The sequence below is a fragment of the Chiloscyllium plagiosum genome, unplaced genomic scaffold, assembly GCF_037043375.1.
Source record: "Chiloscyllium plagiosum isolate Xiang-an unplaced genomic scaffold, Cpla_swu_hap1 HiC_scaffold_32, whole genome shotgun sequence".
NCBI lineage: Eukaryota > Metazoa > Chordata > Chondrichthyes > Orectolobiformes > Hemiscylliidae > Chiloscyllium > Chiloscyllium plagiosum.
The window spans coordinates 8,304,105-8,322,253 of record NW_028270170.1 but is presented as its reverse complement, the minus strand read 5'-3'; the positions used below and the strand labels follow the sequence as shown (position 1 = coordinate 8,322,253).

General features: G+C 43.6%; 1 protein-coding gene across 5 annotated transcripts in view; it reads right to left on the bottom strand.

The window, feature by feature from the left end:
* Positions 1–276: 276 nt before the first annotated feature.
* Positions 277–18,149, bottom strand: part of LOC122539772 (protein AF-10-like) — a 185,326-nt gene continuing 167,453 nt past the window's right edge. For 4 of the 5 annotated variants that reach the window (XM_043674817.2, XM_043674821.2, XM_043674820.2 and 1 more), the window contains 3 exons: positions 8,021–8,129; positions 5,087–5,290; positions 277–4,289 (listed from right to left, as the gene is read on the bottom strand). In XM_043674817.2, the coding sequence (XP_043530752.2) occupies positions 4,254–4,289; positions 5,087–5,290; positions 8,021–8,129 (349 nt within the window). In that variant the 3' untranslated portion in view covers positions 277–4,253. The remainder of the gene's footprint in view (positions 4,290–5,086; positions 5,291–8,020; positions 8,130–18,149) is intronic. The other variant, XM_043674818.2, reaches the window with a different exon arrangement.

The window sequence follows — 18,149 nt, the reverse complement described above, 5'->3', positions numbered from 1 at the left end:
AAAATTGATAATTTATACACAAGTGAGTGTGTGACACTGAAAGCGATAAACTGTGCACTTTCCAGCTCTCTTTTAATTTAATAGTGTCTTAGCTTATAGAATTCAACCACTGACACTCACCTCCATATACCACATCTCCTAGTCACAACATCCCAATATCCAGCAACTCCCCTCGCCCAAACTCCCAAACAAGACAACCCCAATATTCTCACCAATAATTCTGAAGGAATAACACAGAACTCATCCAATCAATCGAAGTTAAACAGAAGTCCAGTGTCTCAGATATAACCCTTTAATCAGAGTGTAATTTAAAGTGGACAGGCCATTACAGAATGGGCTGGCTGGTGTTACCAACACCACACGGCTGGGTTAATGTTTGAGAGGGCTGTTCAACTGTTTGAACCCCAATTATTTAGGCAATTGCAAAAAATAGAAGATAGTTAAGGATCCTAAGAAAACATAGCTTTCTTGAATACAAGTTAAACTACTTTTATTTTTAAACTGGAAGTTTTCTATCAATATAAAACCAACATTTAATTGACTGCCTTCCTCATTTACAGGATGAACCACATAAACTGCTTCTTCATTATTGCAGCGTCCCTCAATAGCACCCACACTTTTGTACAGTTCCTGCGTATTTTATTTACAAAGGTTTCTGAATAAAGCTGTTTTTTTAAATATATCTATCAAAATTGCTTTCCTTGAGAAACATCGGAAGTTCCTTTGGCAGAAATTGCCACACTCTAAATGACCCTTTTAGCATATTGAGCAGAAATTGGGATGCATTTCACTGGAGTTGCCAACTCCACTCGGACTTTTTCCTGGAGGCTTCATTCCTGGATCTCCAGCCTCCAAACTGCCTGCCTCCAAGCTCCCACCATTGGCTGCTTGACAGGTCCATCATGGTGACTGCCCACCTTCCTATAGCCAATAGGAAAGCTAATGTCCTGTGTGTTACCCAATTGAGTGATTCTTGACCTTTAGATCAACAGTCCTTAATTCCCATGTCCAAGATTGCTTTGATAGTTAATATGCAAGTAAAATTAATTTGGAGAAAAAAATTTGTTGCTTCCTATGAATTTTCTGTCCCCCTCCCCCACCAAATTTGCATGCATCCTTGAATAATCCTAGAGACTTCAAGGCAATTCTGGAGGGTTGGCAATTGTGCTAGGTCCCTCATTAACCTGAAGAATGATGGCAAGGGAAGAGGAAATATACTGTCAGCTATACTTAGCATCATTCTAAACATCTACAGGGCAGAGTTTTTTCATGCTTCCAACTGCAACAGCATGAGATCAAAACCGACTGGGAATTTTCCACTGGGTTGGGGCAGCACAGCGAAAAGCTCAGGAAGAAATTATTCTCAATCAATGATGCATAGCAGTCTGTTTTCCATATAAAGTGCAAGATATTGCAAGACACATCACAAATCAACCTCCCAACCTAGTCCCCAGAACGTATTGGTTCAAATAATCCAAAACCTATCATTGCTAGATGGTCCCACTGGTCGGAAATTCTTTCCTGTAGAAACACAAGCCTTTCTTTTCCCTGCTGTAGTTGCTTCTGTTAGTGGACTGCAGCTGTGTTTCTAGTGAAGGAAGCCCACAGTCTCAGACACAGTGACCATCACCGGGGAAAGCAAACTCAACAGGTCAACTCAAGGCGTTTTGACGGCAAAACTCAGAAATTAATCAAAAGTCACAAAAATAAGAATGCATTTGTCCCTTCATAGGCAGAGTCCACACCAAGTCTGTTGGCACTCATCAACCAGAGGTGGATTCTGTTCGCTCTGGCTTGACTGCAAGACGGCTACAGACCCACGTGGTGAGGTGGCTGGAGTCAGTTGACGTGTTGGACACCCAAAGGTCCTTTGCAAGAATGTTTGAGAGGGTGGCATGAAGATTCCAGATGTTGACTGTCAGCACAAGATTTACCAGTGATGGAAGAGGAAAATGGCAATTCTGCCGGTCTGACGTTTACTGGCCACAGCAGCTCGGTAACAGGACACAAGCACCAAAAGCAATAACCCACCACAACATGAGGAAGCTCAGCCATCAGCAAGGTCACACCACGTCAAGTTAAACCGTCTGGAAAAGTTCAGTCTATTAGCCACCATTGTTCACAGATGGGGCAACAAAATAGCAGGATTTCCTGGTCAGCCAACCAATCACCCTCCCAAGTAGCTACTGGTTTAGGGGCGGGTAGTGGGATTGGAACTGGTGTGGCTCAGCCAGTTAGAAATGCAATGTCACAGCAGGGAATTATTGAGATAGTAGAATGTCATGTATTAATTGTAGCTTTGTTTGGATTCAAACGTCAGCGGGCTCCACCTCCTGAAAGCACCACGGACCTTTGCCAACATGAATAGAGTGCTCCAGACACCTGATCGCTGGCAGGGCCCCTGAGACGCCCACTCCCTTGGGGTTTCCTCACAAAGATTCAAGTCTCTGATGGGCCTCCCACACTCCAGGTCCCTACAGGCAGCCTGTAAAACCAGCATCCACACAACATTCAGAAAAAGTTCCATTTCTGACCGGCTGAAAGATCAAACTGAACTGACCCACTGTGCGAAACATTCCAGCAACACAGCACAGTCCCAATAGAGACACTGTGGCCAACCAAATGTAGGGAGGTGTCAGGCTGAATTAGCCCTTTCAATGACATTTGAGGGTAAGGCGATACAGCTCAGTTTTACTGGTCTAAGCCTGTTGAGGAAAGAGAGAAGTAATGCAAAGGGAAACCATGGCTCACAGAGGTTAGCATGAAATCTTCGCAGTGAGATGAGTGGACAATCACAGGACAAATCTGCAACATCAACCATGATCCCATCAAGCCACAATCTACTCTTCGCGCTCTCTTGTGATGAAGAGCAAATCATGGTGGGAAAACTCACCCAGTCTGAGCTTAGATTGCACAGCAATAAAACATGTTACAGGTTGCTCAGTATCTGAAAGAGAAAGCGCAGGTCAGCTTTTGATCGAGATCCTCGGTTAAAGCGGACTTTCTCCTTCCGACAGTGCACTTCCTAGTTTTATTTCAAGTTTCCATCATACTCAGTGTGAGGAAACCTGGTTTTTCTTATTTTACACATCTTCATTATTTTATTCTAGGCCTCTTGTTCTCACCTCTCAAGGGTTGCTTCATTTCCCGAATCAGAAGGATTAGGTTATGTAACACTGGGCTTCTAGTAATGCTGATCTGAATTATAAACCACCCAGTGGTGTAAGGGATTGGAGCATCAGTGGGTCAAAACCCTGGAACACAATACTTACTGCATTGGGCAAGACTGGATTGCTACACTTCAAGAAGGCAGCTCACCAACATCTTCTCAAGGAGTAAGGCTACAAATCCGAATGAACAACATCATATATAAAAAAAAATCATCCCCCCCGCACAAAAATATTGCTCGTCAAAAATCCTCGTTATATCAGGCAATATCTCTGGAGCGCATGGTGCACATACGAACAGAAGTCTAAACCTGGCACACTTTGGCCTGATGGTTCAAGCTCTCTGAACTCCAGCTTTTTCCCACTCAGCCGGTTTGGGAAGAAGGAGGAGGAGGAGGGTTACATAGTCCACGTGCAGGGTGCCTTCAGCAGCAACTTGCTGTCTTCAGCAAGCCCAAACCATCCTCTGCCTCACAGCTTTGTCTGTTTAAAGATAATAATTCTTCAGACAGTTGTCTGTGTCACATATTGATTGAACACAAATACACATATACAAACACACAAAACAAAAGGAAAAATAAGATTGCGATAGCTGACACAGAAGACAATGCCGGGGAAGATACCAAAGATATTGCTAACCACAAGTTTCAACAGATGGATGGTACGCTAAAAGGTTCTCCCATCCTCTGACTCTGTGCCTAGAGGTGGTTCTTTGAAGTTTATACAGCAGCAACATCCATTTTCCTAATTTCCACCACAGTGGCAAACTCAAATTTCCACTGCTTGTGATTCCAATGACTCGCTAGGGAACTGCTGTTCGATTAAAGACACCAAAACATTCCAGTAGCTCCCACACCCCCAACTCTGCAAAGAAGCATCATTTGTCGTTTCCCGAGAGGATGCAACGAGTCCTCTTCCTTCCAGCTTATTTCCTTCTGCCTCCATGTGCCATAGCCCGTCAGTCAGCAGCAGATATCCAAGGCTTTTCAACTCTTGACCCATGGCCTTTGACTTCAAGAGAAGTTGTGAAGGAGAAGGGTCCAGGATCATTGCCCTCAACGCACCATCACGTTGTGGTGCAGGACATCAGCTCTTCTCTTGATTGACTTTGTCATTCAATCTCTTAAAGTACAAAAAGATGATTATTAAATATCTGCAAGATTCATATTGACACTATGATTGACTGACAGAATACTCATTGTAAAGCTAGACATGCCAATGTCACTCATTGTCTTTTGGACTGATAGACCTGCATTTTTTACGAAATGCAACCTACATTATGTCACCGTAAAAAATAAACATTCGTATTAAAAGCAATTGCATGTAATGCACACTTCCTGTCCACAAGCCTCACTTCCTGATGACAGAGATGTATGACAGTAAGCCATGACAACAGTTCCTGTTTAATTTTATAACGTCAACTATCCCAATATAGTTGCAAGTGCTAGTCATTAAGGTGTGAGTTTTTGAAGTGTCTCTCCAAACTCATGTCACAATTTTGTATGTTATAAAAAGCATGCTTCTCTGCAGTCAGTCTGTACAATATTGTAGGATTGAGAGTTCGGCAGAGATACACAGCAAACGAGAGGGAAATTGTGCTGCGAGAGGAAAGAGAGGAAAGGAAAAAAAGAACAGAGAAAAAGACAACGAAACTGAGCCAGCCTGGAGAGAGGTAAATTGAGGGGAGGACGGGAAAATGAGGAATGAGGGGAAAAGCATGGGGAGAAGGGAAAAAGAGAGAAAAAAAGAGAAACCAAGATGACAGGGGAGACAAGGGGAGAAGGAAAAAGATGTGCAGGAGAAAGAGACCATACAAGAGAAGGAGAGGATGAGTACGAGAGAAAAAGAGGGTGTGTGAGAGAGGCTTGGAGGCTGCAGGTGGATTCTGTGCACACAAAGTATGAAAGCTGTCTGCATACCTGTGCTTTCTGTACACTGTTGTCGGTGTGAACAGAAAGGAAAGAGTTATTTGGGCCTGAGTGGACAGGCAGGGACGGAGATCCTTGTAAGAGATTGGTGACGGGGTGTTGTGATGTTCCAGACATCTGTAGCCGCTGGAGCTCACGCTGTCTGTGCTGCTGCTGTTGCTGTTGCATCATCTGATAAATCAATGCTTGCTGGTCCTGGGTCAGGATACAGGAGACACCACATATATAAAACCCCTCGAGATACCATTCAAATGCTGACCAATTTGGTCAAGACTAGAGTTTAAGCTGTCCTGGCAGATTTGCCAGTACAGGATCCCATAACAAAGATCATAAGGTTGTCAAGTTCAAGCTCCAGCCTATTCTGAGCTCAGTGAAGCCATAATACCTTCAATACCACAAGCAACAACTCCTACTGCCACTGATGCTCAGTAGCAGCAGTGTGTACTGTAGGCAAGATGCACTGCAGAAATTTAGCAAAGAATCTTGAACAGCACTTTCCAAATCCATGACCATTACCACCTTTAAGGACAAGAGCAGCATTTACGTAGGAACACTGCCTCCTGCAAGTTCCCCTCCGAGCCGCTCACCATTCTAAATTGGAAATGTCACCGTGCCTTCACTATCACTGGATTAAAATCCTGGATCTACCTCCCTAACGGCACTGTGGGTTAACCTACAGCACGTGGCACGTGGACTGCAGCGGTTCAAGAAAGCAGCTCACTACCATATTCTCAAAGGCAACTAGGGATGGGCAATAAGTGCAGCCCAGCTAGCGAAGTCCACACCCCTCAGTGAAGAAAGAAATTACCTTCTTGGTTACAAACCATCTGTGTCTGAGTGGTATAATTATTTAGGAATTTACAACACAGGAATTGGCTACTTGACTCAACTGCACTGTGTCAGTGTTGAATGGTTCATAACAGCCCCTCCCACTCCTCCTTATCTAATTTGGTCTATAGATTTTCTATGATTCCTGTTTGGTGATTCTGCTCTGTCCACACGGTCTTGCTGCTTTTTACTTTAATCACTCCACCTGAAAAATGAAAGTTCTATGCCTTAACCTCCCTGTTCTTAAAGGTGATTCCCTTGACTTCCTTATTAGATTTAATAAAGACTGTATCAATGTGTAGGCACTAAATGTTCCCTCTGCTAAACTGGAAATAGCCCTATGCCATTGGTCTCAAATCTCTTCATAACGAACTGTATTTGGTCACCCCTCAAACGGTCAATTATCTCAGGAGAACAGCTCCAGCCTGTTCAGTTCTTCTTGACAGCTACAACATCTCTAACAACCGTGTAAATCTTCTCTGCCTCTTCTTCAATGCCTGTTTGTACAATGGCTGCTGGATCTCCAACTTTATCTCACCCCATCTATGGTAGAGTTCCTCATTCATTCGTTTGTTAACTTCAGACTATTCCCCTGTCCGCTCAGCTGGTCTCCCATCCTTTGTAAACTTTACTCTATCCAGGGCGCTGCTGTCTACATCCTAGTTTTCACTAAGTCACATCACTGCCATTTTCACTGACCCATGTTACTTCCACAACGCAATTTCAAAATTCTCAATTGAGTGATTACACCCTGTCATGGCTTCACAGCTGCTCCTCCACTTTGTAGTAGATTACAAACTAGTTCTCCCAGATCTCCTCTCTTCCAGGGTCATGTGTAGCACACCTTTCCAATCCCATTTCCCATCTTGAAGGTCACTGGTTTCCGAACTTGTAAACAAACATTATTTATGGGATGTTAGCCTCACTGGCCAGACTGAATGGCTCATTTCTAATTACCCAGAGGGCAGTTCAGAGTCAATCATGTTGCAGTGAGTCCACAGTCATATATAGGTCATAAGACAATGAGAAACGAACAGGAGCAGGCCATTCAGCCCCTCAACAGATACGGACAACAGCTTTCCTTCCTGCAATGATATTAGTGAAGCAGATGGGTTTTTAACGACAACAGCTGCATGATCATCATTAGGCCAGATTTTTATTAAATTCGTATTTTGCTATAAAAATACGCTGGCTAGGCTGGGACTTTCTTCACTGGAGTGTAGGAGATTGAGGGATGATTTTATAGATGTTTATAAAATCATGGGACACATAGATAAGGTGAATAGCAAGGGTCCATTCCCTAGGGTAGGGACGTTCAGAACTAGGTGGCATATTTTTCGGCTGAGAGAAGAAAGTTTTAAGGAGGAAATGAAAGGGGCAATTCTTTCATACAGAGGGTGGCTCATACATGTATTTAACTGCCAGAAGTGGTGGTGGATGCAGGTACAGTTACAACATTTAAAAGGCATTTGGATAGGAACATGAATAGGAAAGGTTTGGAGGATCATGGCCAAACGCAGGGGAAATGGGACTAGTTTAGTTTGGGAACATGGTCGACATGGACTAATTGGGCCAAAAGGTCTGTTTCCACGCTGTATGACTCTAACGCATGACTCCAGAAAAATAGCCCAGATTATTTCACCAGTGCCATAACCACTATGCCACCAGCTTTTCCTTAGCACCCTACTCTGCATTTCTACACCCTTCTACCTCTCCAACTCTCTCTCCTCCCGCTGAAACAGCACCATAAAGGTCAGTATTTTGGCCAATCTTTATTTCACCCATCTTAGCCTTCCCCCTAATACCATCACACCCGGCTCAATGTCTCGTTTTCCCACAAAGCCTTGGTGAAAGTTGTCTTGTTTTAACAAGCCACAGAGATGAAGGTGGGAATGGTTTATCGACCTACAAATATTATCAACAAGGAGCTCAGTCGGGGTGTGACAGGGTCAGATCTAGAATAAAGCACCCGTGACTCTGTTTTAGTCACCCGACTACGTTTTGGCAACATTTTCCCAAAGAGCATGACTAACCAATCCCATGACCTTGAGTCAGATTTCCGACAAGTTCCAAACTAAGTAATGCACCGAATCTTACCGGAGTGAGCTGCTGAGAGGTCAGTAGCTGTTGTAACTGCTGCTGCTGTTGCTGTTGGTACAGGAATTGTCTTTGCTGGTCAGGTATTTGGCCCACTCTGGAGACGCTGCTGCATGGACACAGAGAAAATCCTCAGCATTTCAGTGAGAAAGACAAAGTGATAATATTAACAGTCTCAGCCTGGGTGCATGACATATCTGACTGCAACAACACAAGTGCGGAGTTTGGAGAGAGTTTAACTGTTTGTAATGACATTGAACAATGGTTTTGGCATTGCAGAGATGTGCAGCATTTATATCAGGTGCCTGAGCCAGACTTTCTTCAGCAAAGGACTCAGAAGACAAATTAAAAAAAAAATGAAAGTGATTGAGAGGGTGGGAAGTGAAAGAGTACGATAGGATTGATGAAGGGAAAATGGAGGGAAAAGGGGTGAGGGGTGATGAGCAAGTGCAGACAGCAGGAACAGCAAGGTTGAATGGAGAAGTGCAATGGAAAGTGAGGGAGAGTGAGGACATGAAAAAGAAGATGACAGCAAGAGAGAGAGAGAGCGCGAGGAAGAGCGCACATGCGCTTTATTATGGAACTCAATATTCTTTGCCATTAGCTGTTAGTATTTCAGCCAAATATCCTGTTGGTCCTAGACTATTTACTGAGCCCATTAAAATGTATAAATGATCCAAATGACAAAATAAGAGCTTTGTCACAGTTCAAAAAATGATTGGAGAACATTAAATTCCCACCAAGCACTTGAAATCACCAGCTGCACGCCCTTCCTACAATACTCCTGTAAAGCCACCAACAGAACAATTTTCATCACCATTCTCTGCTCTGCCCCTCATCCAGACACACAAACAAAACAATGCAGCAAGAAACAAAATTAGCTGTGCACCAATATGATAAGGACTAAAAGGACTTCTTCTTTTTTCCCTGCAAGTATTGGAGTGCAAAGTATTATGGGGTGTCCATCCAGTGCAGCACATCAGCACAACCACCCTAATTCTGAGGGTCAGAACCTCACTTCTCAGTCAGAATGTTGCAGGGTTCAAAATCCACTGCAAACCCTTGAATGGTTGATGCTGTCAGTTGTATAATAATTCAGATGAGGTATCAAATAGAGATCCTGTCTGTTTTTGTTAGTGTAAGACATACTAATGATCTCTCATACTATTCTAAGTTCAGCAGTGGAGTTCTCTCTGGTGCATGGTCAAGATTTATTCCTGAATCAACATCAATCTGCTCAATTATTGTGAGGTGAGAGCTTGCTGTACACAAAGTAACTGCATAATGTTTCAACATTTCAACTGTAACTACACTTCAAAGCTACTTCAACGACTTTGTGAACGCACTAAACAGAAGTAGGTCTTTAAATGGGAAAACTTCTGATAAAAAGCAATGAAACTGACTTTGAAGTAACAACTTTTAAAGAACTGAACTATTTTGGAATTATCGAGTATGTTGAATGTATGTTTGAATTTAAAATAGACTATGATTCGACAAGTTGAGAAGAGACCAGCTTCCCCCAGCTCTCACCCCTTTCAAAGGCAGAGCAACTCCAACAACCTGCATCTATATAGCACCCTTCAACACAACGTGCTTCCTGGCAGTATTTTCAGATACAATTTGACACCAATTCACAAAGGAGATCATAGAGTCATAGAGCCGTACAGCACTGAAACAGACGCTTTGGTCCAACTTGTCCATGCTGGCCAGATATCCCAACCTAATCTAGTCCCATTTGCCAGCACTTGGCCCATATCCCTCTAATTCCTTCCTATTCATATAGCCATCCAGACGCCTTTTGAATGTTGTAATTGTACCAGCCTCTGGCAGCTCGTTCCATACATGTACCACCCTCTGCATGAAAAGGTTGCCCCTTAAGTCCCTTTTATATCTTTCCCCTCTCACCCTAAACCTATTCCCTCTAGTTCTGGACTCCCCACCTCAGGGAAAAGACTTTGCCTATTTCCCCTATCCATGCCCCTCATGATTTTATAAACCTCTATAAGGTCATCCCCAGCCTCCGACGCTCCAGGGAAAACAGCCCCAGCCTATTCAACATCTCCCTACAGCTCAAATCCTCCAACCCTGGTAACATGCTTGTAAATCTTTTCTGAACCCTTTCAAGTTTCACAACATCCTTCTAATAGGAAGACCAGAATTGCACGCAATATTCCAAAAGTGGCCTAACTAATGCCCTAGGCAAAAGTGAGGACTGCAGATGCTGGAAACCAGAGTTTAGATTAGAGTGGTGCTGGAAAAGCACAGCAGGTCAGGCAGCATCCGAGGAGCAGGAAAATCGACATTTCGGGCAAAAGCCCTTCATCAGGAATAACTAATGCCCTGTACAGCCGCAACATGACCTCCCAACTCCTATACTTAATGTTCTGACCAATAAAGGAAAGCATACCAAACACGTTCTTCACTATCCTATCTATCTGCGACTCTACCTTCAAGGAGCTATAAACCCACACTCCAAGGTCGCTTTATTTAGCAACACTTCCTAGGACCTTACCATTAAGTGTATAAATCCTGCTAAGATATGCTTTCCCAAAATGCAGCACATCGCATTTATCCGAATTAAACTCCATCTGCTCAAGATCCCATTGTAATCTGAGGTAACCTTCTTCGCTGTCTGCCACACCTCTAATTTTGGTGTCATCTGCAAACTTACTAACTATACCTCTTATGCTCACATCTAAATCATTTATATTAATGACAAAAAGTAGAGGATCCAGCACAGATCCTTGTGGCTCTTCAATGGTCACAGGCCTCCAGTCTGAAAAACAATCTTCCACCACCACCATCTGTCTTCTACCATCGAGCCAGTTCTGTATCCAAATGGCTAGTTCTCCCTGTATTCCATGAGATCTAACCTTGCTAACCAGTCTCCCATGGAGAACCTTGTCAAATGCCTTACTGAAGTCCATATGGTCCACGTCCATCACTCTGCCCTCATCAAGGCTAGGTTACTTTTTCAAAAAAACTCAATCAAGCTTGTGAGACATGATTTCCCATGCACAAAGCCATGCTGACTATCCCTAATCAGTCCTAGTCTTTCCAAATACATGTACATCCTGTCCCTCAGGATTCCCTCCAACAACTTGCCCATCAACATCAGGCTCACTGGTCTATAGCTCCATGGCTTGTCCTTACCACCTTTCTTAAATAATGGTACCATGTTTGCCAACCTCCAGTCTTCCGGCACCTCACCTGTGACTACTGATGATACAAATATCTCAGCAAGGTGCTCAGCAATCACTTCCCTAGCTTCACACAGGGTACTAAGATACACTGATCAGGTCCTGGGGATTTATCCACCTTAATGCTTTTCAAAACATCCAGCACTTCCTCCTCTGTAATATCGACATTTTTCAATAGTCACCATCTATTTCCCCACATTCCATATCTTCCGTGTCCTTCTCCACAGTAAACACTGATGCAAAGTACTCATTTAGTATCTCCCCATCTCTTGTGGCTCCACACAAAGGCTGCCTTGCTGATCTTTGAGGGCCCTATTAGCTCCCTAGTTACCATTTAATCCTTAATGTATTTGTAAAAACCATTTGGATTCTCCTTAACCCTATTTGCCAAAGCTATCTCATGTCCCCTTTTTGCCCTCCTGATTTCCCTCCTAAGTACACACAAACTGGGTGGCACGGTGGCACAGTGGTTAGCACTGCTGCCTCACAGCGCCAGAGACCCGGGTTCAATTCCCGCCTCAGGCGACTGACTGTGTGGAGTATGCACGTTCTCCCCATGTCTGCGTGGGTTTCCTCCGGGTGCTCCGGTTTCCTCCCACAGTCCAAAGATGTGCAGGTCAGGTGAATTGGCCATGCTAAATTGCCCGTAGTGTTAGGTAAGGGGTAAATGTAGGGGTATGGGTGGGTTGCGCTTCGGCGGGGCGGTGTGGACTTGTTGGGCCGAAGGGCCTGTTTCCACACTGTAAGTAATCTAATCTAATCTAATCTAATCTAAAGTAATCTAAAAAAAAACTGCCTTTATAGTGTAATGATTCACTTGATCTCTCCTGTCTATACCTGACATATGCTTTCTTATTTTTCTTAACCACACCCTCGATTTCTCTCGTCATCCAGCATTCCCTACACCTACCAGCCTTTCCTTTCACACTAACTGGAATATAATTTCTCTGGGCTCTCATTTCGAAAGGCTTCCCATTTTCCAGCCATCCCTTTACCTGCAAACATCTGCACTCAATCAGCTTCTGGAAGTTCTTGCCTAATACCGTAAAAATTAGCCCTCCTCCAATTCAGAACTTCAACTTTCAGGTCTGGTCTATCCTTTTCCATCACTATTTTAAAACTAATAGAATTATGGTTGCTGGCCCCAAAGTGCTCCCCCACAGACACCTCAGTCACCTGCCCTGCCTTATTTCCCAAGAGTAGGTCAAGTTTTGCACCTTCTTGAATACTGAATCAGAAAATGTTCTTGTACACTCTTAACAATTCCTCTCCATCTAAACGCTTAACACTATGGCAGTCCCAATCTAAGTTTGGAGAGTTAAAATCCCCTACCATAACCACCCTATTATTCTTACAGAATCTTAGGACAGATGATCAAAAGTTTGCTCAAAGAAACAGGCTGAAGGTGTACCCTTAAAAGAAGGAAGAGTGGTCAAAGTGGGAAGATTTAGAGAGGGAATTCCAGAGTTCAGGATATAGGCAATTGAAGGTAAACAACCAACTGTGAAGCAGTTATATTTGAGAATGCTCACGGGGTCAGAATTCAAGGAGCACAGATATTTTGGTGAGTAGCACCAGTGCAGTGGATGACAGATCTCTCATTTTACACAAGCACACAGTTTAGTGAATGTATAGATCGCCCTCTGTAGGCTGCTTAGAGGGGAAAAAAATTAGCAATCAAGCAGCACAAGCTGGTTTGAAATTATTCATTGCAGAACTTCGATGTTACAGGATGACAACATCATTGACAAAGCCAGCAATTACTGCCAACTCGAGAAGGTGCCACTAGCTAGGCTATTGCAGCTGTATTTCAAGGTTAACCACATTGATATGTGTCTGCAGTCACATGGAGGCCAGACTTGGTAAGGTTAGCAGATTTCCTTCTACAAAGGGCTTTAAAGAACCAGATGGGTTTTTATGACAATTCGGTTGTTACCATTGATAATGTCAGCCTTTTACTTCATATTTATTCAATTAATGGAACTAAATTCCCTCGGCTGCCCTGGTAAAATGTGAACCTTTCTCTTGGGGTCATTAATGCAAAAACCCTTGGATTGTTAATCTAGTTAACATAACCATAACCCACCCATCACAGCCATATCTGACATTAAGTGGAGCAGAAAAGAAACTAAAGCATTTCATTGGACTGTCAATTGAAATTGCAGATTGAAGGGTTTAAAGATGAAAAGTAGGATCTCCACAGAGTTGAGATGGAGTTTGACACGTGAAGAACAGTTTTCTGAGAAGTTAACACATGTTGCCATGTCTATTTACTTCCATTAGAGGGAGGTCTGCTCGCCAGATAGCTCATTATGATCCTCTGGTGGCTGCGGCAGGTACTGCAGCATTGCAACACCTCATCAAAATCAAAGTCTTCTGGTTCTCCTGAATGAGGTGATAAGCTGCCTTCTTAAATCATGGCAACTCCTATTGATTCTCATTTTTGACACTGATCAATAGCTTGTCTGATGATTTCATAGTGAATTTAAAAGTCAACCATGGTCTGCAGTCACATGCAGGTCAGACTTGTCAAGAATGGAAGATTCCTTTCTTGCGGGGGAGTTCATGACTCCTTGAAACTTGGTCACTGGAAGTGTTCCTAGCTTTTTATTCCATATGTACTTAATGAACGGAATTTATCATCCACTTTCATTTACCATGATGGGATTTGTATTTATATCTGCTCTTCGGAGGGTCGGTGTGGACTTGTTGGGCCAAAGGGCCTGTTTCCACACTGTAAGTAATCTAATCTAATTTAATCTAATCACTCGCCTAGGTTTCTGGATTGCTCACTTACTAATATAACCACCCTCAGTGCAGCATAAAGACTTCCAAATTTCAGGCAAATTTTTAAGACAAAATTTTGGATTCTTAAGCCAAGTACTTAAGGTTCAGTGCTGTTGATTAAACATCTCAGTGCTCTCATTAAGCGTTGGGCATCTGCCTGCTGTTATTCCCAACAGCTCATTCCAACTCTTCTAGATTAATTGCTCATTTGTGGTAATGTTACCAGATTTTGTTGTAACAGGTTTGGCCATGGTGATTTTAAAGTAAATCATTGTATGAAGCTCCTTGAGAAGCTCTTGAAATGAAGGGCAGATACAGATTAATATTCCAGTTCTGAGGAAGGGTCACTTGACCCAAAATGTTAACTCTGATTTCTCTGCACAGATGCTGCCAGACCTGCTGAGCTTTTCCAGCAATTTCTGTTTTCGTTACAGGTTTTTAAGCATTTGGCAAAAAAGCTGGGGGAGGCATGAGGTAAACATTTTTGACACAGCAAGCTGTTGTGATCAGCAATGCACTTCCCGAGTGGGCAATGGAAGTAGATGCAGGAATAATGTACAAAAGAAAATTGGATATAACGACTCGGAGAAAAAAATAATCACAATTCTGTGAGGAAGGAGCAGGAGAATGGGACTAATCAGATAGATCTTTAAAGAGCAGGCACAGACAGTGGATTGAATGATCTCCTTTAATGCTGCATCATTCTATGTAGTGACATTCTCTTCATTACAGACCAAGACTAGGCAGGCTGTCTCACATGACGGGAGAGGCCATTTCTGAATCTTTTATATAGTTCATTCAGATGCTTACCCACGCTGACAGTGAAGAGCGAGGGGTTCAGCTGTTCTGACTCCTGCTCTCCCAAGCCATCATTTATTTCAAATCACAGAGTCTTATTTGCACAATATGACATCACCCGACTTGCCAAAGGGCAGCAATTACTCACTCCTGATAAAAATTCAAATTAAAGCACCCTCAGCTAGCAGCAGGACCGAGATAGACAGATCATAGTCCTATATTAAACACTGAATCATCAGGTTAGTTTGCTGATTAAAAATACTGGACTATCTTTGGGAACTATGCTCAAATATTCAAACATCCTAACAAATCCATCGGTTAATTCAGACAAAAAATATACTTGCATGCTCTCAACATGAATAATCCAAAATTATCCCAGATCCCACACTACGTCTTGCTGGCATATTCCGTTCACTTAACAGCAGAGTCCTTGTGGATCTGCATAGACACCCCCATCCAGCCTCAATGTTAAAGTTCTGCACCTACGCTTTTAAATTCCTCCATCGTCTCATCCTTCCTATTGATGTAACCTTCTCCAGTCCAACAACCACCCCATTCTTGCCTTTCACACATTCATGTCTTCCCTCTCCCAATCTCTGGTGGCCCATGCCTTTAGCTGCTGAATGAGAGTCTCAACTCCCTCACTAATGCTCTCTGCCTTCCTTTAACACCTTGATGAAAGATTAACCCTTTGCCTAAGCATTTGCTCCCCCATTCTAATCCCCCTTTTGCTGGTTCAAGATTAATTTCTTTTGTCAGGTTATGCTCACACGAAGCACGATGGGATGTTTTATAGGTACTGTGCTGCAAAACCATTTATCCAAAAACTGGCAGTGTCTAAAATGTGTAATTTCTTTGTAATCTTCCATGTAATTTTAATTGAATAGAACCTAAATAAAAAATAAACTTCCTGGGCAATTGTGTCAGGATCTGCATTGGCACGGTGTTGCTCCTGACTAGTTATGTGATTTTCTGCTTTGGATATGGCTCCAACCAACTCAGCTTAACACTCCCCACCCTATATCTCTCCTGTCCTGCTTGACCCCAACTACCCAAAGCCTTAACCATTCACTTCAAAGCCAAGAGGTTTTCCAACATGGATTCAAACCTGAGGGTGCCTGATTTCAGGTAGTGTACCTGTGCTAGCTCAAAGGCAAGACTAGTAAGATGCTAGAAAAGCACAGGAGGCCAGGCAGCATCCGAGGAGCAGGAAAATTGACATTTCGGGCAAAAGCCCTTCATCAGGAATGAGGCTGGGATCCTCCGGGTTGGAGAGATAAATGGGAGGGCGGTGGGATTGGGGAGAAGGTAGCAAAGAGTGCAATAGGTGGATGGAAGTGATAGGTCAGAGAGGTGGGAAGGAAGATTGGCAGGTAGGACAGGTCATGAGGATGATGCTGAGCTGGCAGGTTGGAACTGGGGTAAGTTGGGGGGAGGGGAAATGAGGAAACTGGTGAAGTCCACATTGATGCCCTGGGGTTGAAATATTCCGAGGCGGAATATGAGGCGTTATTCCTCCAGGCATTGGGTGGTGAGGGATTGGTGGTGGAGGCCCAGGACCTGCATGTCCTTGGCAGAGTGGGAGGGGGAGTTGAAATGTTCAGTCACAGGGCGGTGAGGTGCAAGCTGTTGTTGCCATGTCCAGGAAAAACGCAATGTACAGCAGTCAGAACATTCTGACCTTCCTACCCATCTGCACAGTCGTTTTTTTAACATTAGCTGAGGCACAGAAAGATGACATGATCAGAGGTCACGCAGAGCAGTCAAGTGCTGATGAATGTTGATTTCCATGCAGAGGAAGTGGGAAGACATGAAGTGAAACCCAAGGCCAGTTGAGCCCAGACTGGTGTGTCTGTGCATACTGAGACCTGGACATTTGCTACACTCCCAGCCAGTTAGGTTTGTCAAACTTCCAGGATTGTTCTACAAGCTCCACAGGTGTCAGCTGTGCCTCAGTGCATTGCATATTCATCGAAAGGTTGTGGACTTGAGTCAAACTCTAGAGATTTGAGAACAAAAGTCTCATCAGACACTTGAGTAAGACATTGCCACAACGTAAGTGCAAACCTTTCTCTTTTATTGTTTATTAATCTCTGGACAGAGCTCCAGGTTTTAGACCAGGGCTCATGTAATAAACATCCAGGGATTGTCCACCAAGGATTGGCAACTGATGTGGCCACATCTTTAATGATTCTTACTAAGGTGGACCTCTATTGTTCTAGATCTGAAGAGAAAACCCAAATGTTTCAATATTCCCAAACTCTCAGCCCTCAAACATTGTGTTGATCTTCCACCAAATTGTGTGCACTTGTCTTTAACAGTGAATCACCCAACTTTCTGAGCTTCAAGTAGGCATTTAGACAGTGGATTGATAGATTAGAAATCTGCTTTCACAGTACACTGGGGCAAATACGCCTCCAAAATCCCCAAAAGCCATGGAAAATTCAATCACAGTGGCGAACATTCAGAGAAAAGTCACACTCGTAAGCAGAATGGACAGAATTTCTGAGGAGTTGCAGCTCCATTGCAGGCTGGTTCTCTCTTACATTTGCTCCTGATCCATCTCTAGTGAGTTTAGTGGGGAAGAAGCAGCCTGTGATTGGATAAGCAGTGAGTAGGTTAAAGAAATAGGATAGTGAGCAAACTGCTGGCAATGCACAAAGGCCAGAGCCTACTTTCAGAACTGCAGGGAGTAGGGTAGGGTTGGTGAGCATAGTGATGTGGAGGCTGGAACGGGGCTGGTGGAAACAAAGAGGCGAGATATAGTGCTGGGGGAAAGGGGTTGGTTGCAAGGGCTTTGTGGGGAGTGAATACGGTCAATTCTGAAATCTAAATTTAAGATTCAGTAAAATGGGCATACGACTGCGTGATGAAAGTATTCCAACTGTGTGCATTAATGGGCGGCATGGTGGCTCAGTGATTAGCACTGCTGCCTCACAACACCAGAGACCCGGGTTCGACTCCCTACCTTGGTTGACTGTCTGTGTGGAGTTTGCACATTCTCCCTGTGACTGTGGGTTTCCTCCAGGTGCTCTGGCTTCCTCCCACAATCCAAAGATGTGCAGGTCAGGTGGGTTGGCCATGCTAAATTGCCCATATTAGTCAGGGGTAAATATAGGGTAGGGGGATGGGTCTGGGTGGGTTACTCTTCGGAGGGCCAGTGTGGACCTGTCAGGCCAAAGAGCCTGTTTCCATTCTGTAGGGAATCTAATCTAATCTAAACTGTGACAGTTGTGGAAGATATGTTTAGGATGATGGCTCTTTTGCATGCAGAAGTATGTCTGATATTTTGAAACATTTTGCTACCTTGTGCTGTCGTCTTGTACCAATTTAAATATTGTCCT